At 37.5% G+C, this 24812-nt stretch overlaps 1 protein-coding gene across 1 annotated transcript in view; it reads left to right on the top strand.

The window, feature by feature from the left end:
- The window catches only part of atosa (atos homolog A), a 50247-nt gene that overhangs the window by 14209 nt on the left and 11226 nt on the right, over positions 1–24812 (top strand). Inside the window, exons 2-3 of the mRNA XM_066684831.1 lie at positions 21186–21370; positions 21882–22084. Coding sequence (XP_066540928.1) covers positions 21186–21370; positions 21882–22084 — 388 coding nt within the window. The remainder of the gene's footprint in view (positions 1–21185; positions 21371–21881; positions 22085–24812) is intronic.

The following is a 24812-nucleotide window of genomic DNA, read 5'->3' as shown; positions in this document are numbered from 1 at the left end:
TAAAGCTTCTCCAGATCTTCCAATGACAAGAGCATGTATTTTGGGCTTTCCTGTTGAAATGCCAGAAAAACCTCTTTGACAATGGCTATATGGCAAATGGCGGTCCGGCTAAACTAGGTTTGCTTAGTTTTTTAAAAGAAATACTTGACGTAGAAGTTAAGAAATGGAGTTTAGAATGTAGCATTTATTCTACAATCCATATATAGAAATTTAAACTCAAAAATCAAAGAACATTCAGTCCATCACAGATTAGCCATGCCCACTCCGGCTGATGTCATAAGGCATGTTACAGAGGGCTTTTTCTTTGAGGCACTGTACTTATGGTGGCAGTTCAGAGCATGATATGTATTTTATATAAAATAAATGTATCAATTTTAAAAGGTACTGTAATAACAATTGTTATAGTTGTGTTATTTAAAAAGATAAAATGCAAATGAATATATAAAGATTTGTCTGCATGTTGAGTCTATTTTTATTTATTTGTTTTTGTCTTGAGAATAGAGAGACAGACAGAGATACTGAGTGATAGAGGCTGTCCTGAGACAAAGTTCAACAGACTGACCTCATCTGAACAAAACAGCATTCATAAAACCAGCAATTTGTTCTGGCTTAACTGAAATTGCTCAACCTGTCCTAATGGTGAAATAGAACGTGTGTGTGTCTTTGCAATAACTGAGGTCACTCAGGTCAAGCTGACCCAGCTGATTTAAAAGGATCTGAGTGTGCAGAATTTCAACAGGCGACTTTTTTTGTTCTTTTCACCAACTGGAGTGTATATACACATATACATGAATCAGTCAAAGCACTAAAATGACCACTTTGTTTGTACACTCATTGTCCATTTTATCAGCTCCATTTAACATAGTTCATTTTGTAGTTCTACAATTACAGTCTATAGTCCATTCAGACTTGACATACTTACTGCATACTGTTAGCGGGGACACAAATGTTTTGGCATGTTATTTAGTGCTGCACTGGTACAAGTGTATCTGACCATTTTTGTGGAATGATGATAACAGTGATTCAAAAAAGGCAGAGAAACTTCATGTTTTGAGGAAGCTCAATGCCAGTTGATCAAAACTTTCTGGCATTATTATTTTTATTATATTAATTTAAATGTAATAATAACTGATTTATAATTTTACTTACTCATTTCTCTGACCATTTCTCAGAACAAGTGGTGTTCTAAGAACTATTAGCCACCTATCCTTAAACCATAAATGTCCAAAAATGTATTCTAAAATATGCAATATAGAAGTGAATATAACTCTTTGAGATCCCTGGGACATGGAAAACAAAGAAGGCTGTTACTCTGGTTCATTAGTGTATTTGCTCTAACCTTAAATGACCAAACATCCAGTTCTGTGCTAACTAACACTGATCCAGTATTGCACCATTGTATGTTTTACAATGTGGCCATAGTTATTGCTTTCCTTTTCACATTTCCTGTGTCTGTCTCTGACTTTCTTACAGAAGCTTTGCTGACATGATCATGAGGGGTTAACAAAACATTTAAATAAATAGCCCAGTGTATAGATCGGTGTATTCATGAATTGACATACTGATATTGGTAATGGCATTTAATTTAGCTCTTTAACTACATAAGCAGTTACAGACTGAATATTGTTCCCTGTGTCCCCACTAATGTATGTTCTTTAATCCAGGTACAATTTAAATATTAACATGAAATATTTATATTTAATATTAAGTATTTAATCATTAAAAGAGAACTCTCTATTTATTTTACCCCCCACCTGTCTTATGCAGTTTATTTCCCCTCCCCCCTCTGACTGGTGCAGCAAGCACACTCCTCCTCCTCGTACTGGAGCTGCTGGATTTGAGCCTATTACATAATGGGCATTAGTGGGAGAATAAATAGAATTTTCTCTCTCTCTCTCTCTCTCTCTCTCTCTCTCTCTCTCTCTCTCTCTCTCTCTCTCTCTCTCTCTCTCTCTCACAGTGTTAGCCTCAAGGCTAAGTGCTACAGAAATCTCCCCAGGGGGATTTAATTTGTGGAGAATGATTTCCCATGGTGCTTTTTGAATAAGTCTGAGTTCGTGGGGGTAAAGCCTCTGTGGCAAAGGGACCATGGCTCTCGTTGGTGTTATGGATTATTTTGACTTGGTGGCTAAATTTAACTCCATGGAACAGGCTTCTTTTGGTGTCCTTTTCCACAGAAGAAGCTTTTTGAAGGACAAATCACTGTAGGGTGAATGGTTTTATTCTTCCTCTTTGGGACCTAGTTCATTAACACAAAGTCTCTTGGTTTCTCCCTTGTGTATTGATATGTCATAGTTAACTAGGAATGGAGTTTGAGTTGAGTGTGTAAAATCCCATTATTAAAAACCTATTAACATTTCAAGAGCAAACAGCCAGCTGTCCTTCAGTATATGACTAGATGATGAACATATCATCACTGTCACATTAAAAACGTATGATATTGTTAAGAATTGATATTGTTAAGAAATCTGTATGTTCTGAAAATTTTTTCTGACAGCCAAAAAAATTAGAAATACTTTTCTAATTAATTCTGGACCACTTCTGTGCCATTTCCATTTTCACATAATATATTAAACATTGATTCCCAAAAAGTATATATATTTTATATACGGCCCTATATATATGGGCCCTTTAATATCCATCAGGCCTAAAGTCTTTTGAGGTCTTTGGGCTGTTTTTTTTTTTTTTTTCATAAAATGTTGCTGTCTGTGAATTCAGTGTTTGAACCTATTCACTCATTATTGTTGACTTCCTCCACTTTTCAAAGGATAATTACACCCATGACTAGAGGCCATGTTGGATCCTGTGTGTGTGTGTGCGCGCGCACACACGTTCTCCCTTGGGAGCTGCCTGTCCCCCAGTTCAGGATAATATTTAATTTTGTAAACTGTTTTGTGCACATCTAAGTCCTCAAGCCAGCTAAAATTGATTGTCTGGATTAAAAACTAGATGAAAGTTAGAATGGAACAAAGATTATAAGTGAAAAGTTTTCTTGGTTATATCTGTTGATTTAAGCAGTGTCATACAACATTCTCAGAACAATCATTTGTCCATACAAATTGGTAAGTGTACATGAGAATAAAAAAATTAATATATAAAATACAATAGACATCGATATAAGGAAATTGTATTTGAAGCAATTTGGAGCATTCTGTTGGTCCATTCATCTTGTATTTTTAAGTGTGTGTGTGAGGGAAATTGCATGTCTGTAGACCAGCCGTTGGACTTCTGTAATCTATACAGCAGCTGAGTTACTCAGAGCAGAAGAAGGATTTGTTCCCCCCCCCCCTCTCTCATTTCTCACACTCTGTTTCTAGACCCACAGACAGGAAGCTGTTCTCAGGTTCTGGCAGGAGCCTCCTGTCCAATCAGAGTGCAGGGCTTGTTGCTATGTGAGTTCACAGTCTGCCCTCTTTAGAGAGAGTGGAAAGTTTTTTTGGGAGGTGACTATCAGGGCGAGTTGGCTTTGTTTTGAAACCGCAAGGCCTAGGCTGCAGGCTTTAGACATAAAAGAAGTGAGGAAAGCAAAAAGCCATAATTTGACACTTTAATCATTTTCTGTTTAGCAGACAACTGCCACAAGTTTACGAAGAAAGTTTTAAACTTTAAGGGGCTTTAAAATCATGTACAATCAGCAGTCACATGAAATAAGTCAGATATGATGTTTTCATTTGTGTTTGTGTATGTAGAGTTATGAGAGTTTGACACATCACACTATAAAACTTTTTTAAGTAATCAACAACTGCCTCAACATTAGCTGTCATTATATTCTTTACCCGATTTAATGATTTAGTTAAGCAAGAAATTTGTGTAAAACATTCAGTATTAATTTTTTTGTAACTTTTCTGGCACTTTAAAAAATCCTTAAACATTCAACATACCTTTGTTGTTGTTACTTTGAAGTAGAAGAAACAAAAGACACTGATCTCTGTTCGGGTCTGGAATAACTTCTTATATGGTTGATATTTGGGTTCTCTACCACAAGAAACAACTGCATGTGTTTGCGTCAGCTCTAAACACTGAGGTCAATGCATGGTGATGTTTAATGGCCTATCTGTGTTTCTTTATTTAATCAGTGTGAACAAATACTTCATGAAGACTTTTGGGAATTACACACACACACTCACACTCACACACACACACACTCACACACTGATGACAGGCCTTCTGTTCTTCTGTCATAGCCCTGGTGTCCTCTGGAGTTTACTCAGCTCCTGGTCACAGCCTGTTGCAGGGGGTAATTATAGGCATGTATTTAGGTCACCCGGTGAAGTTGGTCTGTCTTTTTTTTTTTTTTTTCCCCCACCCCAAGTTAAATTTTTTTTATTTATATATATAATTTAAGCCATCATATATTTCAGAGTTTGTCACCTTCTTGGGTATAACAAAAACAATAAAAAAAACAATAAATATCTGGGTGATATTGTTTCACCATAATTCAACATAAAACATGGTTTTCACAATGTGGATGAAAAATTGTTTGCTCTGCATGAATATACAGACTCGGTTTTACTCCTTTTATGTACATAAATGAATACATCGTTTTCAAATGTTGTAACCACCACTGCCCACATATTTTGTGTGTCTTTATGCATGTTTGATTCGTGGATGTAAACAATAATTCCAATAGAGGGGTTTCTGATGACAAAAACAAACATGGCAGCAACAGAGGTGCTGATAATATTACTTGCTACTAAAAAACAAAAGACCCAGCGGTTGTCTTTGGGGCTGTTAAATACTTCGCAACATGTGGACTGAGATTTCTTTTCACTTATTTTACCAGTGGTCGTGTTTGGCTTGAACTATCAACTACACTGCCCTAATGGTTCCCAGTGGTGCTACTCCGTTCCGTCTGAATCCATGCATTTTCAAAGAATGTGCAAAAGTACAGATGAAATGATCACAAAGCAGGACAGAAGGCTCCATGTATATCCATATTTCTCTTTAATATTGAGCATAAATGACTCATATTGAATGTGAAAATCACCCATAACCCTAGCCCTAAGTCTAACCATAAGCTTCAGATTGTAAGAATTTTATTTTCCCTATCATCGCTAAAATAACTTTCTGTAATTTACTATAAAATAACATCGGATTTAATTTCCAGGACTTTTATTTTACCTGTACTGTATTTTTTATTTTATTTTTTTCCTTCCTAAGAGTGTAGAATACATAACAGACAGGGCGTGTGGATTTGGTGAAATACAAGTGGACACCTGTAATGATCCACTATGAATCATACATTTTCTGCATACAGATGGTACAAAATGGTCTGTCTCATTTTTGCTTTTTTGAGATCTTGGTTGTTATTGTCATATAACATTTAATGTGATATTTTGCTCCATACATCATGATAGACTTTAGTGAGGCTGTTGTGGATATTATCAGCACTTAAATACGCAGCATGTCCCGTTATAAAAAAGAGCTAGACCTTAGGGCAGCACAATATGCAAAACAAGAGCACATTGTATCAAAGACATTGTGTTAATGATTTCAACAGAATGTATTTTTCAAAGTCTTATTCTTTTTTTTCTGACGTAATTTAAATTTGTTCCTTGTTGATGGTGTTGTAACTTTTCCCTTCAAATAACAAAAACTAACAAAAATTTAATAATTTAACTCTTTATTTATGTTTTCAAATTTGTAGTAGTTGATAAAACTTTTGGTCTTTGTTATTTGTGCCTTGTGTTTCCAGTAAAACACCTTGAGTTTTATAGTGCTTTATATAGAGAGGGAGAAATATTGGGAGAGGGATGGATGCACATATGTTATCATCGGGAGCATGTTGGTTGTTGCAGAATGTGGAAGGTTTTCTGTTAAACCGTTCCATCATCCGTGTGGAAGAGCGTGCTGTGGAGTCTTTTGTCCTTCTCCTAGCGTTATGTCACCGAGGCCTTTGTGAGAGATCACTGGAGCTGGCATTGAGTGGAACCATGCTCTAATCTCCTGCTCTAGTTCTAGGCCCCATTATAAAGCTACAGGCAGATGTCCACTCAGTCAGAGCGCTCCTTTAGCACTGTATATGGAGCAAGGCTGCAGCACAACACTATTGTTTTCCATCCCTGTATTTTTCTCTTTGTGATCCAAAAGAAAATACTTGAGGGCGTCTAATGATAGGCTATATACAAGGCAAGGGTTTTAAAAATATATTGTTTAAACTCTTAATCCAAATGTAATCAATTGTCCAAGATACACTACATGTTCAAAAGTTATATATAATTACTATAATAATTGATTTCAGCCATTTTAACGTGTATCCATTGCAGTCACTGTTCATTGCAATTGTGTTCTTTGGAGAGGGCCATTCAATCGTAAATGAGTTGTAGTGGCCTCCTCCTATCAAATATTCAGAGAAATTTTCTCAAATGTATTTTAAAACCATCCCCGAAAAGCACTTTTGAAGTACATTGTATATTACATTTTGATTGATACACAGAGTTTGAGGCTAAGCTATTGTTTTGCAGACTGTAGTTTTCAACCCTAATCCACATACACTAAATATGTTTCTGAAAGCCTCAATTGGTCAGGAGCAACAGATTTGGGCTTATACTGAATCATATAGGAGAGCAGATGTCTGGGAGTGTGATTTGGCTGCTGTTGTCCAGGCAGGACTTTGCTAATACTGACCATCCAGGTCATCTGTTATTGCAGGGTTGGTCGGTTGGTAGTTGCTATGCATTTGTATTTGTAATGAAAACTAATGAGCATTTTTGTGCATTTCTGTAAAGGCTGGCCCAAAGTGGTGTACCAAATGCCCCTCTGGGTGGAAAGTCCAGTGTCCTCAGCTCACACACAGACACACTGCGGTACTGCTGTTCTGGTTTACACTGAGCAAGCGCTGACATCATACTGTCAAATCATTGGCAGCTATGCGAGGACACTCTCTTCTCTCTCTCTCTCTTCTCTCTCTCTCTCTTCTCTCTCTCTCTCTTCTCTCTCTCTCTCTCTCTCTCTCTCTCTCTCTCTCTCTCTCTCTCTCTCTCTCTCCCCCCCCCCCTCTGCAGTAATGACCACACTGCATTAATGGCCGAAGTCACCTTCTGTGATTGTGAAGGGAGAAAGAATAATCAGTAGTTGTAGAGCAGCTCCATAGCTCAAAGGCTTTCACTAAAGGACGTTGTTTCAGCAGATTACACTCTGAATTATCAATTAAGTCACAATCTAGAAGTGTTCTGGAGAGTATTACACAAAACATCTGTGATTCTGTACCTTTTCTAATATCTTATTTTTCACAGGCAACTTAGGTCTGATATTTTTAGGATCAGAGTAGAACAGATTTTGAATTACAAATTACTGAATTACAATTACCTTTTCCTCCCTAATCTGATTTAAGACACATTTTGTATTTGGTTTCAAATTGGATTCAAATCTGGTTTAAATTTGATCTCTGAGCTTGTGACTCAGTTTGACCAGTCAGCTCAGATTTCATTGACTATTCATGTGCATTCAGGTATGGCTTGTGTTTAAAACAAAATCATGTCAGTGTTATTGAAACATTTTATATTGCTATATATATTGATACTAAATTATTGTTCATCCTTATTTTCAAGCTAAAGTGGTTGTTAAATACCAGTTTTATTTAAGATGAAAGACTGAAATATGTCAAATAAAGCCATGTTTAACTTAAACATAACTAAATCTGGAAAAATAAAATCTAGGTGTTCAAAAATAGAAAAGCAGTTTTACATTTTTCCATAATATTTTGGGTTTTGACTTAGTGACTCTGAACTTATCAGTAACACCCCAACTTCAGTGTTTGATGAAAATGTTGAACTTTAATTAGAGTTGGCTTGCTTTCAGGCCCTTAGGGCTCCCTCTAAACAAATCCACATTCACCCTCTGTCTCTTTCGGCACAGTGTGCATTATGATTTGCCTGTTGGCTTGAACTGAGTGTTTGTAGTTGCAGTTTGATGGAATATTGGCAGGGAAGATCACTTCAGTAAAACTTTAGTATAATTACATCACCAAACCTGAATGTAGATCAGTGGGCTAGGATTGTGTCATGTGAAAAGTGTTGCAGGTTTGGGCTTGTCTTGTTTTTTTTAGTGTGAACAGACTTCAGCTGGAGGTTCCCTAGCTGTTTTAAGTTTGTAGACACCTCTTCAAATGAGGGATTTTTGCTCTTATGCTGCACATTAATAATCTTTATATCAAATTTTATTTGAAAGCCTGACATTTTAATTATAGTTTACAATATCAAGAAAAATGTTTTAACCCAATTTTACACAGGGACTTATAGCTTAATAAAGTTGTCAGCCAAACAATGTGCTGTGTACATGACAACAACTGCAACAAAATTTAGCCTGGAACTTTTCATTCAGCATTCAAAATTAAAGCCAGATTATTTTGTTTCTAGATATGGACCTTAATTTATAGAAAAAAATGTGCAATTGCAGTATTGGTATTAAAAATAGCAATTACATATGTCATAAATGAATGTCATCGAACTCTGGCAGAAACACTCCATTTAGTCTTAAGCCTTCCCAAAAGATTAGAGTCTTTATTTTGTTTCTCTTTCTGCAGTTTAAAATTAACTATTCTTTTCTTTTTAATATTGACAGTCTGTTGCATGTGTGCACATGTGGAACATTATTTGTGACATCCCAACCACCCCCAATCTACCCTTCAGAGTAAATTAGACCCACCTTCTTTACACACACTCCAAACGCCTGCCTCTTCCAGTCCACTTTTATCTAGAATGTACCCATGCACGTTGTGTCTTCCCTAGACAGGCTTCCTGTTTGCCATCTGATATAGGAATATGGTGGGAGGTCAAAGGTAGTGGACAGAAGATTAATGGCTAAAACCCCTGTTTTGGATCAGCCTCTTTTTTTTTCTGCTTCCTTGGTGCCTGTTAGTAACATGGACTCTTTCTCTGACTTGTGGAAAAGCAGACTCTAAATCTTGTTTACTTCTCTCATTGTCATGCCATGTAGTCTTCATGTTTGTGACTGCATTTTCTCCATCAACTATGACCTTTGAGAATGGGCAACTGGAGCCTTAAGCTGGTGTCCAGTGAGAAAATATAACATGATTTAAAGACTAGCTTTAGGTTATTCTTCATTATAACAGTTGGTTCCTATCATACACTCTGGTTGAGAAGTGTCCTAACCATGCTGTTATTTTAGCCTGTGGACTCTGTCCTATGACCACAGCACACCAGTGCCAGTATCTTACATTATAGCACTTCCTCTCATGTATTATCGCTTAATTTTATGTTTATGGCATTTATGTAGAGCAATTTACAACTTTACTCATCTTACAGAAGAAGCCCAAGGAAAAGTAAGCTGTCATGCCCAATGACTCTTACTGTTATGGTTAGTGTTAATTTTGTTGAATATTGTGACCAAAATTTGTTGACAACCTTTTTTTTCCTTTTAATACACATAACTACATGAGAAATAATAAAAATAATCAGTTAAAGATGAGGGCTATGAAAAAATGTTTTGCACTTCATTTAAGATTAAACAAAAATCGGAACGACAGATAAATTACCAATTATTTGTGAAAACAGAAAATTGCAAGGAAGTAAAAGCTTGGTCTGTTTGCTGTTGTCAGGGTAACAAGAGCAGGTATAGAATATAGAATAGTGAATAGGAGTCTACACCCAAAGCGGCTCCAAGCATCTGGGACACACTCATATCATATCTGTTGGCCAACGATTCATAGTGTCAATTCAGTCTCTGATTAAAATGTTAATGTTAAATAAATGCAAAATGTATTAGAAGAAAAAAGTGGCCATATTTACAGTTGTAAATGTTATTTTTTTTTTTTATGTAATAATTTTTAAGCTACAGGTTATACATTTTAGGACTAAATAAAACCTCCAATGAAATTTGACTATAATATGACTAAATATTAGGCTTTTGTTTTAATTTAATGGAATAAAACTAAAATGGTTTTATTTTTCATCAACTAAACCTAAAATGAGCCTAAAACGTATACACATTTTAATCGAAAGACTAAGACTAAAACTAAATAAAAATCAGCTGTCAAAATTAACATTTGTTATATTGTGATATGCCTGTCCAAGCTAGGAATCAAACCATATTCTGCTGTGTTGGGGTCAGTGTGTTCCACACTGCGCTATCCCAACTGCTACATAGGAAAATGCAGAATACAGACACCAATTATATCATCTAGGCAGTGAGACACACTTTTAGGTCACTGGAACATGGACATGGTGTGTGGGCGAACGCTCGTAGAGATCAACTCACAATAATCACTAGCGTGCTTCATCCAATTTTTAGGCCAGTTTGATAGAAATGCTAATGGAAGCACATTTCCTGACTACTGCCTGGGCATTGTTCTTCTCTTTTACCTCTTCTTGGCTTGAGTGTATTGCCTGTGTACCTTTTTATTTGATTTTATTTTTTCTCGCCGATTTTCAATAAGGACACTTCACTGAGAATCCACCATCCACCAATGTTCTCTCCATGCTCTGCACCTATATTTTGTGTAGGCTTATGATAAGCTGAAAGTGTGTGTGTGGCAGAGAGATACACACGCCCTTTACATTTATCTTAATTGGCTGTAGTAAGCAGCTTTGCTGTGTAGGAGTTGCCTGTAATCTTGTGCTGCTGTGCTAGTTTAGCATGTAGGCTCAACACAGCGGGTGCAACCACTCCTTGCTCATTCTGCATTTTTATCAGTAATCTATAATCAGCACAGAGTATTGCATTTAGTGCAAAATATGACCCAGATCAGACATGTCAGTCAAAAAAACAAGCAAAAAAAACCACCACAATCCATTCATTTTTGATGTGATATTGAGATACTGATGTAATGAGTGATAAAAATGCAAGTCAAAGTACCCACTTTTAGGTTGACATTGATGTTATGACTAAATGATGTGAGAAGTTACAAAGCCACTTTTTTGCATATAAGAGACACTTTTGTTCAGTGTGACTTAACAAAATTACCTAACTGAATGATCATGAAATTGTCATGTTATGTCTGTCTTATGTGCTTTTGAATGTTATTTCCGTTTTGCTTGCGCATGTACATTGCATTTTATGGTAAAGACTTTGAGAATGCGCAGAGAAAATTCTTTCTACTGAAAGGCACAGATACTGAATAATCGCTAAACTCACAACTGCGGTGGCCTACATGGCTTGTGTTTAGTGATGGGAATTTCGGCTCTTTTTGGGGAGCCGGCTCTTTTGGCTCCTAAATGGCTTTGTTTTACCACTTATTTACACTGGTACAGAACAATATTACCTACATTTTACATGACTACATGGACAAAACATCCATCCATCCATCCATTATCTGTAACCGCTTATCCAATTTAGGGTCGCGGGGGGTCCAGAGCCTACCTGGAATCATCGGGCGCAAGGCGGGAATACACCCTGGAGGGGACGCCAGTCCTTCACAGGGCAACACAGACACACACAAATTCACACCTACGGACACTTTCGAGTCACCAATCCACCTGCAACGTGTGTTTTTGGACTGTGGGAGGAAACCGGAGCACCCGGAGGAAACCCACGCAGACACGGGGAGAACACACCAACTCCTCACAGACAGTCACCCAGAGCTGGAATCGAACCCACAACCTCCAGGCCCCTGGAGCTGTGTGACTGCGACACTACCTGCTGCGCCACCGTGCCGCCCTGGACAAAACATTATTCATTATTCAATTGTATGAATAACTGGATTTTTATTTAAACACCTTAATAAAAAGTCACTTGTAAACTCTGAAATATAGCCAATGGAACCCAAAAGGTAGGTATTACGAAATAGCTTATTAAATTAAATAATCATCCATTTCTGGGTAATAAAATAAACAAATAATCTGCAAAGTGCAAAACAGCAGCATTCAATGGTAGTGATTAAAACAACCACAACTGTCAACAAACATTTAACTGATTTAACACTTTCTTCAACTATTTTTTGGAAGGCAGATTGGCATTCAGGAAAACCAAGTGTCTCAGCTTGGAGGGTTGGAGCTTGCTTGTTGTTCTCTAATTGGTTGAATGACAAGCCTTAGAAAAAATGGCTCGGTCTTAGAAGGGAACCGGCTCTCATCGTTCACTTACAAGAGCCGGCTCTTTGAACCGGTTCGTTCCCGACCGACACATCATGCTTGTGTTATTTGCCCACCCATTTTCAGGCTGTGACATCAGTCAGAGAGCTCTCACAGCGCTCCCTCCCTGTGGCTCCCTTAAATGCACATGAATGAATTCTGGCCTTGTACTTAAAGACACAGAAAAGAAATTGGACACACCACACACATGCCATATTTATTAAATACGGCACGCATTTTGAGATACCATCCTCATTTTTAAATACAGCTGTATACGGTATTACCATTATACCGCCCAATCCTACTAACTGGATAAAAGGACGTTAGAATCCCAAAAAAAAAAAAAAACATAGATTAAATACATAAAATCATAAATAATACACTTATTATGTAATTATTGTGACAGACCTAAATTTAATGTCATGTCAATATATATGCATATATGCTGCTGAACATTTTAGCACCGCCTGCCTAAAACGCCTTCCAGCATCCCTGCATGAGCACTAAATTTGTAATTTTAAACATACTGTTTAAGCATTCAACATAGTTTTAAAGCTTTTCTGAATAGTATTCTGGTTCGCCATATATTCTACCCAAACAGCTGTGATTGGCCCAGTCAAGTCAAGTGCTCTTTATAGTTTTGTTAACATCTTTTAGTTCAGTTTCAGTGTAAACACCAAGTGAATCAGAACTGAAATGTAATTTGTCAAGTGATCTAAAGTGTTGAGATTTTAGAGAATTTTTTCAGCTTGATACATGTTTGTGCTTCATATCACATTACCCAACCCTATTCTGTGGTTCTGTACTGGCCAAGCAGCCAGCCACAAAGGTCCTGTAAAACAGAGTCCAGTCAGTGACCCGATCAGCCCACAGTCCAGTAATCTCTCACCCAGCGGAGATTAACCGAAATCGTCCTTGTAATTACATAAAGCAGATGCTGTCTCCTGAGGATGGAAAACACAGGGAAGAATGGCTTGGCTTTTCCTGCTTTTCCCCAAACAGAACAGCATGTGTTACACAAGCTCCAGCTCCGACATGTCCATCACATTTATAACTCAGCATTACTGAGCCAAGCAATTTCACAAAAGAATCTGAATGTGTCCACAACATGCCAAGATTAATCAGCGAGATTAACTCCTGTACAGAACATTTCACAGTAAACATGGAAATGGGAACTTTGTATGTGTGTATAATGGCAGTATTCCACTGCATGGTCTCACCTCTACTCTGCGCTTCTCAACTCCTCTCTTTTGCTTTTCTATTAGTCTTTTTAGTTCCAAGCAAGCCAAGGAGAGATAAAGTATGATGTGTAAACCTTACAGAGCACTGATTGGCCAGAGAGACTTGTCATTCATGAAAAAAATATAGACGTCCAGGATAAACTCAGAGTAGAAATCACACAACGTCATCTCGTGAAATTATGCCGTGGTTTTTTAAAGAGGTTTAAACACTCAAAATGATGAAATGTAAACACTTGAAGCAGATGAAGCTGCAACTACATTAACGCTTTGTATAAATTTGCTGAGTATACAAAACCTCACTCCGCCCATAAAGTGTGTTCTTGTCAGGTTCGACAAGTGATACAGAATGCTGGTAAAACCTGATGTTGCTGTAGCCAATTAATAGTAGACTTGTTTGAAAAACTGTAATGATTCCTATATATATATTTAATCAGCGAGATCTGTATGGATAATATGAGAACTATAGATAACTTTTTAAATTAAACAAAAGAAGGTTTTATATATTGCCCTTAGATTTTATGTAGTGTATATAACATAATGACTGCATGGATCATGTCAGAATTATAGTTGCAATTAATTTTATCATTTATATACTGTGCATATATAAATGGCCCAGTTATATGCTTCCTGAATACAGGTATTTGGATTGTGTGTGTGTGTGTGTGTGTGTGTGAAGCTGTATGGTTATATCACTACTGTGTTGCACTCATCAAATCTGCTGCGGTCAGACCCTCAGGTTCAGTTTACACACTCCAAATGTGTTTGGATGGATGAGTGAGAGATGGATGGATTGAGAAAACCAAGCCAAACATGGCAGGCTGTTCCTTCAGTTAGGCGTCAATGTACAAATCATTGTAGAACATTTTGTTTTGCTCCTGTCCAGAGATGGAGTGCATGTGTGATTGCTTGTGCTATACCAGCTGATCTGCTCTGGCTCTGTTCCATGTACAAACGTGTGTGTGTGTGTATTTATATATATATATATATATATATACACACACACACACACACTCACACTCTCGCGCGTGATAATAACACACTTGTCTGTGTTTCGCTTTGTTTTTGCTTCCTGAAATAGCTCTTGGTTATATAACTATTGCTAGAGAGATTGATATTTAGATTTTGCACTCAATTCTTGAGTCTGCAGTAGTGCACTGCTAATGTTTGTGTGCCCTATTTTTAGTAAGAGAATGAGGATTTCCACTCACTTTAGTACATTTCTGCGGAAGTCAATGGTTAATCTGTAAAAACAGGGATGTTTAGGGGTTTAGTTCTAGAGGGGGCAGCCTTGGGCTAATGGTTGGTATTGGAATGTTGCCAGTTCGGTTCCCAGGACCGGCAGGAACATCTATGTCAGAAGTGCTCTTAGTAAGGCACTGAACCCCCCTAAAACGTTCCCCAGGCCCTGGGGATAGCTGCCTGTTGCTCTGGGTGTGTGTTCACAGCCCCTAGTACACAAAAAGTGACAAAAAGAAGAGAGATGACACAGAGAAGTGCAATTGAGATGAGGAGCAGAGAGAAGCCAAGTTGTTTTATGCATGTAATTTTCTCCCCTATATACATTGTCTACTTCTCAATAAGCTTTACCCCCTGCACTTGTTTTTTCTCCACTCTGATAAAGCATTACCTTTCCCCTAGATAAGCCACAGCTTTCCTTACACACTCTGCCCCCCCACCCCCGACTCTTTGTTTGTAACCCTCATGCGTTCCTTATTATATCTAGATTTTAAAGAGCTCATGTCATGAAAAATCTGCTCTGCTTGATTATTTTACATGAAGAGGGTTTGAGATAAAATGTACATGGTGATTGACTAAGATTAAATGGTAAATGTAACTACATGGAGAAAAATAAAACTTATACAACTTTTCAGTATACTGCTATGTATTCATAAGTAATAAGGAGTTCTCAAGCCCAAAGTAAATGAAGAACAAAAACACTGCTATTAAAGACAGAGCTAATTTTATTTATTTTTAATAATTTTTAATAAATTTATTATTGTCTCTGTCCAATAAAAACATGCATCTGCATTTTTTGAAATGTTTATTACATCATTTGAACACAGCAGCCATCCTTTATATTGTGTGAAAATTTCATTATGAGTGGACCAAAAGAAATACTCAAATTCTGTGGAATAAAATCTTATTATATTGAATCAATCCAATGAAGGTTAATAAGGTTTTTCCCTCTCCTGTAAAGCTGCTATTTTTGAGATACATGTATTTTATTGGACAGTGGATATTATATCAAAAAATAGATTTCATTGTGAAATTGCTTTTAAGTAGTACAGTAAATAACTACTAGTCTAACTACTAAAGTTTAAATCTTCCGGTGTGTCTGTTTTCCGGTGTGTCTGTTGTTTTTCATATTCATGTCCTCTCAGTCCACCCCTCCACATACAGCTGGCAGCTTTTAAACACTTAAACACACACACACACATATACATATAGACTGTGAGGCCCTTCTCAGAATGATGTAGTTGTTCCACGTGCACAAAGCACGTGGGAGGAGTTCCCTGGAAGAATGTGCGTGACTGTCCTCCTCCCTAAAACACACACACATACAGAGCCCTTCAAATTCAGCGCCCCCACAGCTCACAAAAGATAGGTCTGCTTCAGAATCACAGGGACACACATTTTGAGACATGAGCTTACACTGTTTACATCATGGGTCACCAATCTTTTCCACAAAATGCCGTTGTGGCTGCAGGTTTTCATTCCAATTAAGCAGGAGCACACCTGATTCTATTTGTCTGATCAACTAGTCTCGTCCTCTAAACATTTATAAAGGGTGTGCTCCTGTTTGGTTGGAATGAAAACCTGCAGCCTCACCAGCCCTTGTGGATAAGACTGGTGACCCATGGTTTCCATTATCTCACAATAGAACAAATTTATGTATGTATGTATGTGTGTGTGTGTGTGACAGCAGTGTAATTTTATGCAATAGCAATACGCCTCTGTCCATATTATAGTGTATTTTTTGTACTATGCCCATAAAAGGTCTGTGCATGTCCTTTTAGCTTAACACAAAATCACAAACATTGTGTTCACTTTGGTCTGTATAACTCCAGAAAGACTCAAAAACCATTTAGTTCATACAGAGAGCAGTGGTCAGCAAACAGAGACTAAACAAAATACTAAACAGGAATACTGTGTTTATGTTTAAGGCCAGGAATAAACAATATTATCTTCTGTCTCTCGGAGTCTCTTTGTTCCATGGAATCCCGCGAGATTTCCAATCAGCTGATCGCTTTGGACGAGATGTAGCGCGCACGTGGCCTAGCTCCACCCCCAGCTCAGTTCTGCATTGCTCCGATTGGCTAGTGGCAGGTTTAAGCCCCGCCTCTTGTGCTGAAAGAGCCTTTTCTCTTTGTGCTGAAGGGAATCTGGTACAAAGTACAGTGTGACGTCAAAGCGGAAGGCCCAGAAAAACAAAACACTGCACAAAGAACAAGAACCGAGGAAAAAAGGGCAATAAAAACAAAGCAAAGTTTTTTTTTTTTGCTTGTTTGTTTTTTTTTTTCTCGTAATTTAAGGTGACATTTAATCAACAAACCCAGAGATCCTTTACTGATGAAATGTAGAGAGAACGTTATCATTCTGTGTATTTGCAAATATATAATTAAGACAAAATGCGGAAAAACAAATATAGGATATATAGCAAATGTAATAATTGTTATTGAATATTCTCAATTCAAGTAAAGAAGGTGCATAAAATCTATTATGGTGTCTCTGGGACTAAATTTGCATTTTATTTTTAGATAAATTGAAAAGCTCAGCTATTTTTTACATTTTTACATCCTTAACATTTTACTGAGTTAAAAATTCACAACATAAATGCCAATAGGTATGACTTTAAATCTGTCAAATAAAATTGCATTAACATCCACTGAAGTTGACATTGAAGGTTTTTCTCAAGTTAAGAAACTAAGCAGTAATGTGCTTTACAAATAAACCCCACAGTAGTGTGTCCTTTTACACATAACAGTCACCTGTGAGTTTATCACCCGCTCTAAAACGTGAGGCTTTGTGCATTGGCTTAACCTTTGACCCTTGTTAAGGCTGTTTTTTTTTTAAGTGTCTTAAAATGCAGTGTAAGTTACATTTGGTTTTACATGAACTTTTATATAACACATTTTCTGCATTTCCTTGACATTTTGACATTTGTTTGACATTTTGATTCAGATAAAACCAGTATTTTTTATTATTATTATTTTTGAATTAGAAAGTGTCACAAACCTAATAATCAAGTCTTTTAGTGGTTCCTGAACAACTTGATATGTTTTGAGGGAAGTGTGTGATGATTTAGCAGATGCAGCTAGTTTTTTTAATAGTTCAGTCTCAGTTCCTTTGCAAACAAAACATCAGACACCAAAGACGCCTTTGTTGATTAACTACCTTTGGTGACATTAGGGAAGCAGTATAAATTAAAGTCCTGAATTAGCATGTACTGGCAAATTCCAGTGTGATAGATGTTTTCAATGCCATCTTCTGCTATTAATCTCTGACAGAACTGCAGGATTATCTATCTATCCTATTTATCCCATTTTCTAACTATCTATATTTGATATTTTATTATATTTATATAGATATATTATTATATTTTGAAGATTACTGCCTGCCTGCCTTAACATTACCACAGGGAGGTTTAATTATTAAATCCCACTGAAACAAAAACAACATACACAGATCCACCATAACATTATGACCTCCTCCTTGTTTCTAAATTCATTGTCCATTCTCTCAGCTTCACTGACAATACAGAAGCATTTTGTAGTTCTACAATAACAGATAGTAATCCATCAGGTGCTCTGCATATACCCCCATGCTATCATATTACATTAAAACATACAGATGACATAACATAAAAAGAGAGAATTATACAATATATCGTTTGTTTTTACATATAAAACAGCACCTGTAACCCTTGCTGTGTACTTAATTATTTGATTGGTTATTGGCGCCCCCTGATGGTGAGGAATATGTTTAACCTGCGGTTTGTTCCTGAAACGTGCTCTTGTCTCTGGGACCACAAGACTCAGCTGTTCACCCACATGACCGTGGAATAGGTCAGCACACACACAAGCTAACACACACACACACCAGTATAAAGCCCTGCTGTCAGAGAGTGCAGACAAAAAGCAGGATTTCACATTGCTGTCATTCTGAAGGCTCCCACATTCGCCTGTTCACTGATGTACTGTAAAAATGTAATGTAATGTGCAATTATTTGTCATTGAACAAAGTACAATGAAATGTGTCTTCTGCATTTAACCCATCTGTGGTGGTGAACAAACACACACACACACTAGTGCACTAGGGGCTGTGAATACACATCCAGAGCGGGGGGCAGCCATTGAGCAAACCTGCAAGTTAAACTCTTTTTCTTGGACGTCTTCACCCCAGGATAGAGTCAATTTTTGTTTCTTGACACTGGAGTGAGTTCTGTGTAGCTTTGACCCTTCATGTTAGTGTGTGTGTGTTTGGGGGGTGTAACTTTAGTCCAGTTATGCACATGGTTGTCATTTTTAAGAGCAACTGACGTTTACCAGCTAAAATGAACAGAATGCTGGGAACTGGAAAAGGGACGCATTCATCCACTTGCCCAGTGTCTACAAATTGTGTGTGTGTGTGTGTGAATTTAATGTGGGGAAATACCCTTTTATTTTAAAACTACATGTTTATTTAGGAAAAGTAATTAGAAATCTGACACTGATCTTTGATACAGTTAGGGTCACCACATGCCAATGTGTGAATGAGAGAGAGACAGAAACAACCTTAATGCACAACTTTGTGTCTCCTGACTGGAGTGTAGCACCAAAAACATTCCTAAAATAGACCACACTGCACTTTACCACCATTGTCTCTAACATTTCAACTAGCTTCAGACTGCCCTTTTTAATCTTTGTCCATAAAAGCCAGTATTTTGCCATTGAAGCTGTCTGAACTTGTGACAACCTTAAAACAATGAATTTAATACAAGCTGTATTTGCCATTTTTCATTTATGGGCTGTGTGACATGTAAATATAGTACATTAAAATATATCAATTTAAAGGCATGAAGAATTATTGGCACCCTATTTACTATAGGCACTTTTAATGCAATTATAAAAAAAGTCAAACTCTCTTTCCATTTGTCGCAATCCATTTGTCTGATATAAGACTGTCTGATTTTAAAGAGGTCAGATCCTCATATGAATAATCTAATGTAATGATGCAGAAAAATGTCTGTGCTGTGTGTCATCTGGAGGTGAGGTCAGGCTTCTCATGGATATAGAACACGCTGATCCTAGGTGGTGAAAGTATGTGTGTTGAGCTTGTTCCACTTGTTTAGCCGAGGAGCTTCATACCAGTAATATGTGAGTCATTTAATAGTCTGTGGAGACTTAATTTAATTTAACAATAGGTTTGCAGTAAATGAACATATTAAACACTAGTTCAGATACTGCGGTATTTGCAAAGTACATTGTAAGACCAAAGGAACAATGGGCATGTTTAGACAGTTTAAGGCATTTTTCCCTTTTCCATGTCATTCTTTTTTTCTGTTTGTAAAGAGGTATTCTAACCAGTTGTCTGATCATGTTGCTGAGATGTAAATAAGGTTGCTTGATATTTTGATGCATTTTACCCCTCTGTATGATTTTACAGTCATGTTGTAAGTGGAAAAATTAGTGGAATTCCCCTTAAACTGAAGTAATATGACAAACAATTACTTGGTAACTGCAGAATATTATGCCCTGAAAAATCACAAATGCTCTGGTTTCATTTCAGCTGACCCCCTGACAGATTGCAGAGTTATAAATAAACACTATCATCATTTCCTTCTAGTTCTTGGCACAGAGATGAGACAGCAGGTTATGTGGTTGTTGATTTTTTTTCCCTGAACATTTTCTTCTTCATCTCTCTGATAATTCTGATAGACTCCTTAAGGTTCTCATATTTGTTTATAATGATCGAAGACTACTATGACTTTATCAGTGACTCTCCTTCTCGCCTTCCAGAAAGCACAAAGATGCTTTTGTGTCCTGATGGTCAGACCGGAGCTGTGAAATCAGCTGTTTTGCATGTGTTATGACAACCACTGACTGAGTGCTGCATTGAATAAACCAGGAAACCTTATTACAAAGAAAGACTGTAACAAACCAAAAAATAATAACCCAAAAAAACAAAGGTGAAAACATACAGGTGTGTGTATCAGCCAAGACTCTGAACCCAAACCCTTAAAAGTGACACAATTGATAAGAATATTGTTCACTGTTGTTGTGGGGTTAAATTGATATTCTGACAGTGATGATTTGATACTCTAAAATTTGATGGAAAAGTTTTAGAGTTAGAATTGTATTCTAATGTACTATGCGTTGTTTTTTTCCCCCTCTCATTTTATTTAAAAACGCTTTGCAGTGACATACATTAATTACTGAATTATTGTTTTCCACATTTTAAAATAACATTTTTTTCTCATGTGAAAATGGTGTTCACTGCTGATGTTTGTCAGTAAACAGTTACATAAATGTTATATTGTCATTATCCAAAAAAAAAAAAAAACATGAATCTTCAAAATAGTAGCTTCACAGGAGAAGTAGGGTGTTTATTCCATGTAATTTTGGATAATTTCTATTGATTCCTTCATCATGAAATTGTCACACAATGTGAAGGACTGCTGCTGTGTTCAAATAATGCAGATGTCCATTTTGTAGAATTTTTTCTATTTTTTGGTTTAACATGAGAACATCAGCTGCCATTTCTCAATACTGCATGACAAAAGGACCTGTAGAAATGGCTCCAATTGACTTACATTGAAAGTTTTTATTAAAGGTTTATTCTTTCTCATGTAAAGTTGAATTTTTTTGGAGTCATGGTGTGTTTTCTCCTACCAATAGTCTTTTCAAATTATAACCCCACTGTTTTTGTGTTGCAGAGGTGGCAGAGGAGTTCTTTGAGTATGATGCTGAGGAGTTCCTGGTCTCTCTCACTCTGCTCATCACAGAGGGTCGGACACCCGAATGTTCGGTGAAGGGTCGAACCGAGGGTCTCCACTGTCCTCCTGCCCAGTCCGGTGTCCCCATGCTCAACAAACATGAGTGCAGTGACAAGCTGCCCCAGGTCAGCACCATATGCGTGCGCATACACACTGCAACTATCTGAGTCTTTACTGACATTAATCTTTAGTTTACACTACTATGTACAACATTTTTAAAAAATCATTTGGAATGAATCAATGTCTGAATGCCCCTTACATTACCCTGAGGGAAGGAGGTACTGGGTGATGGTCTGTTTAAAAAAATAAATAAATAAATACTTCAGCATCCCAATCCAACACATGAAAGATCTAGAGATTCCAGAGAGCTCAGATTCTCAGAGAGGAGCAGGACATCCTTCTCTCACACTCTGCTAAGTCCCAGGAGCTGAAATCAAGCTGAACACACTGAGCCTGTGACTTCCAGGGCCAAAGCTACAAATTGCAGGAGGCCCCTGCTGACACATCCAAAGAGGGAAGCTGAAGTTATAAGACAATGTGTCTAAGAAACCAGAAAACTTGACCATCCCAAATCTTTAAGAGAAAGAGCAATCTATCATAGCAGGAGGGTTAAGCGTTTGTTTGTTGTTCCAACAGTGTCGACAGGCCCGAAGAACAAGGTCAGAGGTCATGTTACTGTGGAGAAACCACATCCCCATAATGATCGAGGTAATGCTGCTCCCAGACTGTTGCTATAGTGATGAGGGCCTGGCGACGGATGGCACAGACCTGAATGACCCAGCCATAAAGCAAGATGCTCTGCTTCTTGAGAGATGGACACTGCAGCCTGTCCCCAGACAGTGAGATACAGACACACACACACACACACACACAATTTATGCACACATATATACATGCATGCATATCCAATTAACAATCACTAGGTTCCTATCATATATCTAAACTCACTGTCTATTTTATCAGCTCCACTGACAATACAGGAACACTTTGTAATTCTACAATTACAAACTGTAGTTCACCTGTTTCACTGAATTCATGTTAGCCCCCATTCCCCCTGTTCTTTATCAGGACTATTGTGCAGAGGAACAAATGGACTACAGTCTGTAACTGTAGAAATACAAAATGCTTCTATATAGAAAGTGGAGATGATAAAATGGACAATGGATGTAGCAACACTTGAAATACTTACTTTCCTTACAAATACAAAAGAAAAACTAGAGCCGCTAGCGGCTATCTGCGGGTTCAAGCACTAACTGGCTTAATATGGCAGTCAAGTCAAATCAGACAACTCCTGTAGTATGAATTGATTGGGAGAGGATGTATTGACATTTGTGGCTATGGCATAATTGTTAGACATTGAGCCAAGTAGGTATGTGCAGTGTCAGATTATTTGTAATAAGTGCTTGTGTTTGTGACTTGTGTTCTACAGTCTCTGAGGTGTGTTTGTTTCTGAGTGATGTGTGTGATGTAAGAGGGTCTTTGTGTGAGGTATATAATGTGTGAGCAGCGCTTACTATAAACTTGAATATTACAGGTGTTGGTCATAAAATTAGAATATCATGAAAAAGTTGATTTATTTCCATAATTCTATTCAAAGAGTTAAACTTGTATATTATACTCATTCATTACTCACAGACTGATATATGTCAAGTGTTTATTTCTTTTAATTTAATGATTATAAATGACAACTAATGAAAACCCCAAATTCAGTCTCTCAGAAAATTTGAATATTGTGAAAAGGTTCAATATTGAAGACAACTGGTGCGACACTCTAATCAGTGAATTAACTCAAAACACCTGCAAAGGCCTTTAAATGGTCTCTCAGTCTAGTTCTGTAGGCTCCACAATCATGGGGAAGACTGCTGACTTGACAGTTGTCCAAAAGACGACCATTGACACCTTACACCAGCAGAGCAAGACACAAATGGTCATTGCTAAAAATGCTGGCTGTTCACAGAGCTCTGTGTCCAAGCACATTAATAGAGAGGAGAAGGAAAGGAAAAGATGTGGTAGAGGATTGTTAAAGAAAACCCATTCAAAAATGTCAGGGAGATTCTCAAAGACTGGACTGCAGCTGGAGTCAGCGATTCAAGAACCACCACGCACAGATGTATGCAAGACATGGGTTTCAGCGTCGCATTCCTTGTGTGAACCCACTCTTGAACAAGAGACAGCATCAGAAGCGTGTGGCTTGGGCCAGTGTAAAGTTTCCACAGTTAGTGATGGTTTGGGTTGCCATGTCATCTGCTGGAGTTGGTCCACTGTGTTCTCTGAGGGCCAAGATCAATGCAGCCATCTACTAGGATGTTTTAGGGCATTTCATGCTTCCTGCTCTGACCAACTTTATGGAGATGCAGGTTTCATTTTCCAACAGGACTTGGGACTTGCACACAGTGCCAAAGCTACCAGTACCTGGTTTAAGGACCATGGTCTCACTGTTCTTAATTGGCCAACAAACACGCCTGACCTTAACCCCATTGAAAATCTACAGGGTATTGTGAAGAGTAAGATGCAATACGCCAGACCCAACAATGCAGAAGAGCTGAAGGCCACTATCAGAGCAACCTGTGCTCTGGACAGGCTACTATAGAGTAGTTATATATAAATATAAAATATTTAAATGCAGGTGGGCATTTAAATGCAGGAGGCGGCGAGGGGGAGGAGGTTGCCTCGCACTACAGCCAATCAGAGTGCAGTTCTTGCCTTTTAACATGTCAGGCATTAAATGGGACACTGTACTCTGTGAGAAACAAGTGTAAACATCAGAAACTCAGTACATCAGAATAAAACACACAATAACAAAGGGCATTTCCTGACTGGTGAGGGTAAATGGCCACTTGAAGAGGTATAGGAGACTTTATAATTTTTAATTATGGTATGACCATTAACCTTTGCAGGTGAATAGGATCTTAACCTCCATATAGATCAACAAAACAATATTTAGTTTTGTAGTTCTATCTGGTGGTGAAAGAATTTACTACTGTAACATAGTGTTGCTAAGCAGTAACAGTCTTTCATGTTAGAACTGTTTAAGGGAGTACTACTCTATGGATATTTTCCTAACATGGACATATGTGGTATCAGTGGAATCCTAAAGACCTGGCATATAATAATTATCAATAAAATGTTGAACTTTCATCACTATGTGGTTTACAGGCCCCTCCAAATAATAGAGATCCAGCATGAATTCTAGAAATCACAAATGCACCTATAACTCAAAAACGCTTTCCCCAAAAATTTCAAAACTGCACATGCTTGATCAGTATGAGGATCAGATGACATGATTAAATTGTGGTGCCACTGCAATCCTAGATGGCGCTATAACACAAAAAAGCTAATTTTATCAGTTATTGTCCAATTGTAGCGCCCCCTTTTGGTGGATTGGAGTTATATTGTATATGCTTCTTCACAGTAAGGCTCTACATATGTATGTTAAATTTAGTCTTGATTGGGCTTAATTTGTTTGAGTTACAGCTGAAAGAATGTTTAAAGCTCCACACACTTCGATTTATTGATTTATTACAACAAAAGTTTGTCCAAATGTTGAACTTTTTTTGATAATTATTG

The sequence above is a fragment of the Hoplias malabaricus genome, chromosome 11, assembly GCF_029633855.1.
Source record: "Hoplias malabaricus isolate fHopMal1 chromosome 11, fHopMal1.hap1, whole genome shotgun sequence".
In the NCBI taxonomy this organism is placed as follows: Eukaryota; Metazoa; Chordata; class Actinopteri; order Characiformes; family Erythrinidae; genus Hoplias; species Hoplias malabaricus.
This window is presented reverse-complemented; position numbering and strand designations above follow the sequence as displayed.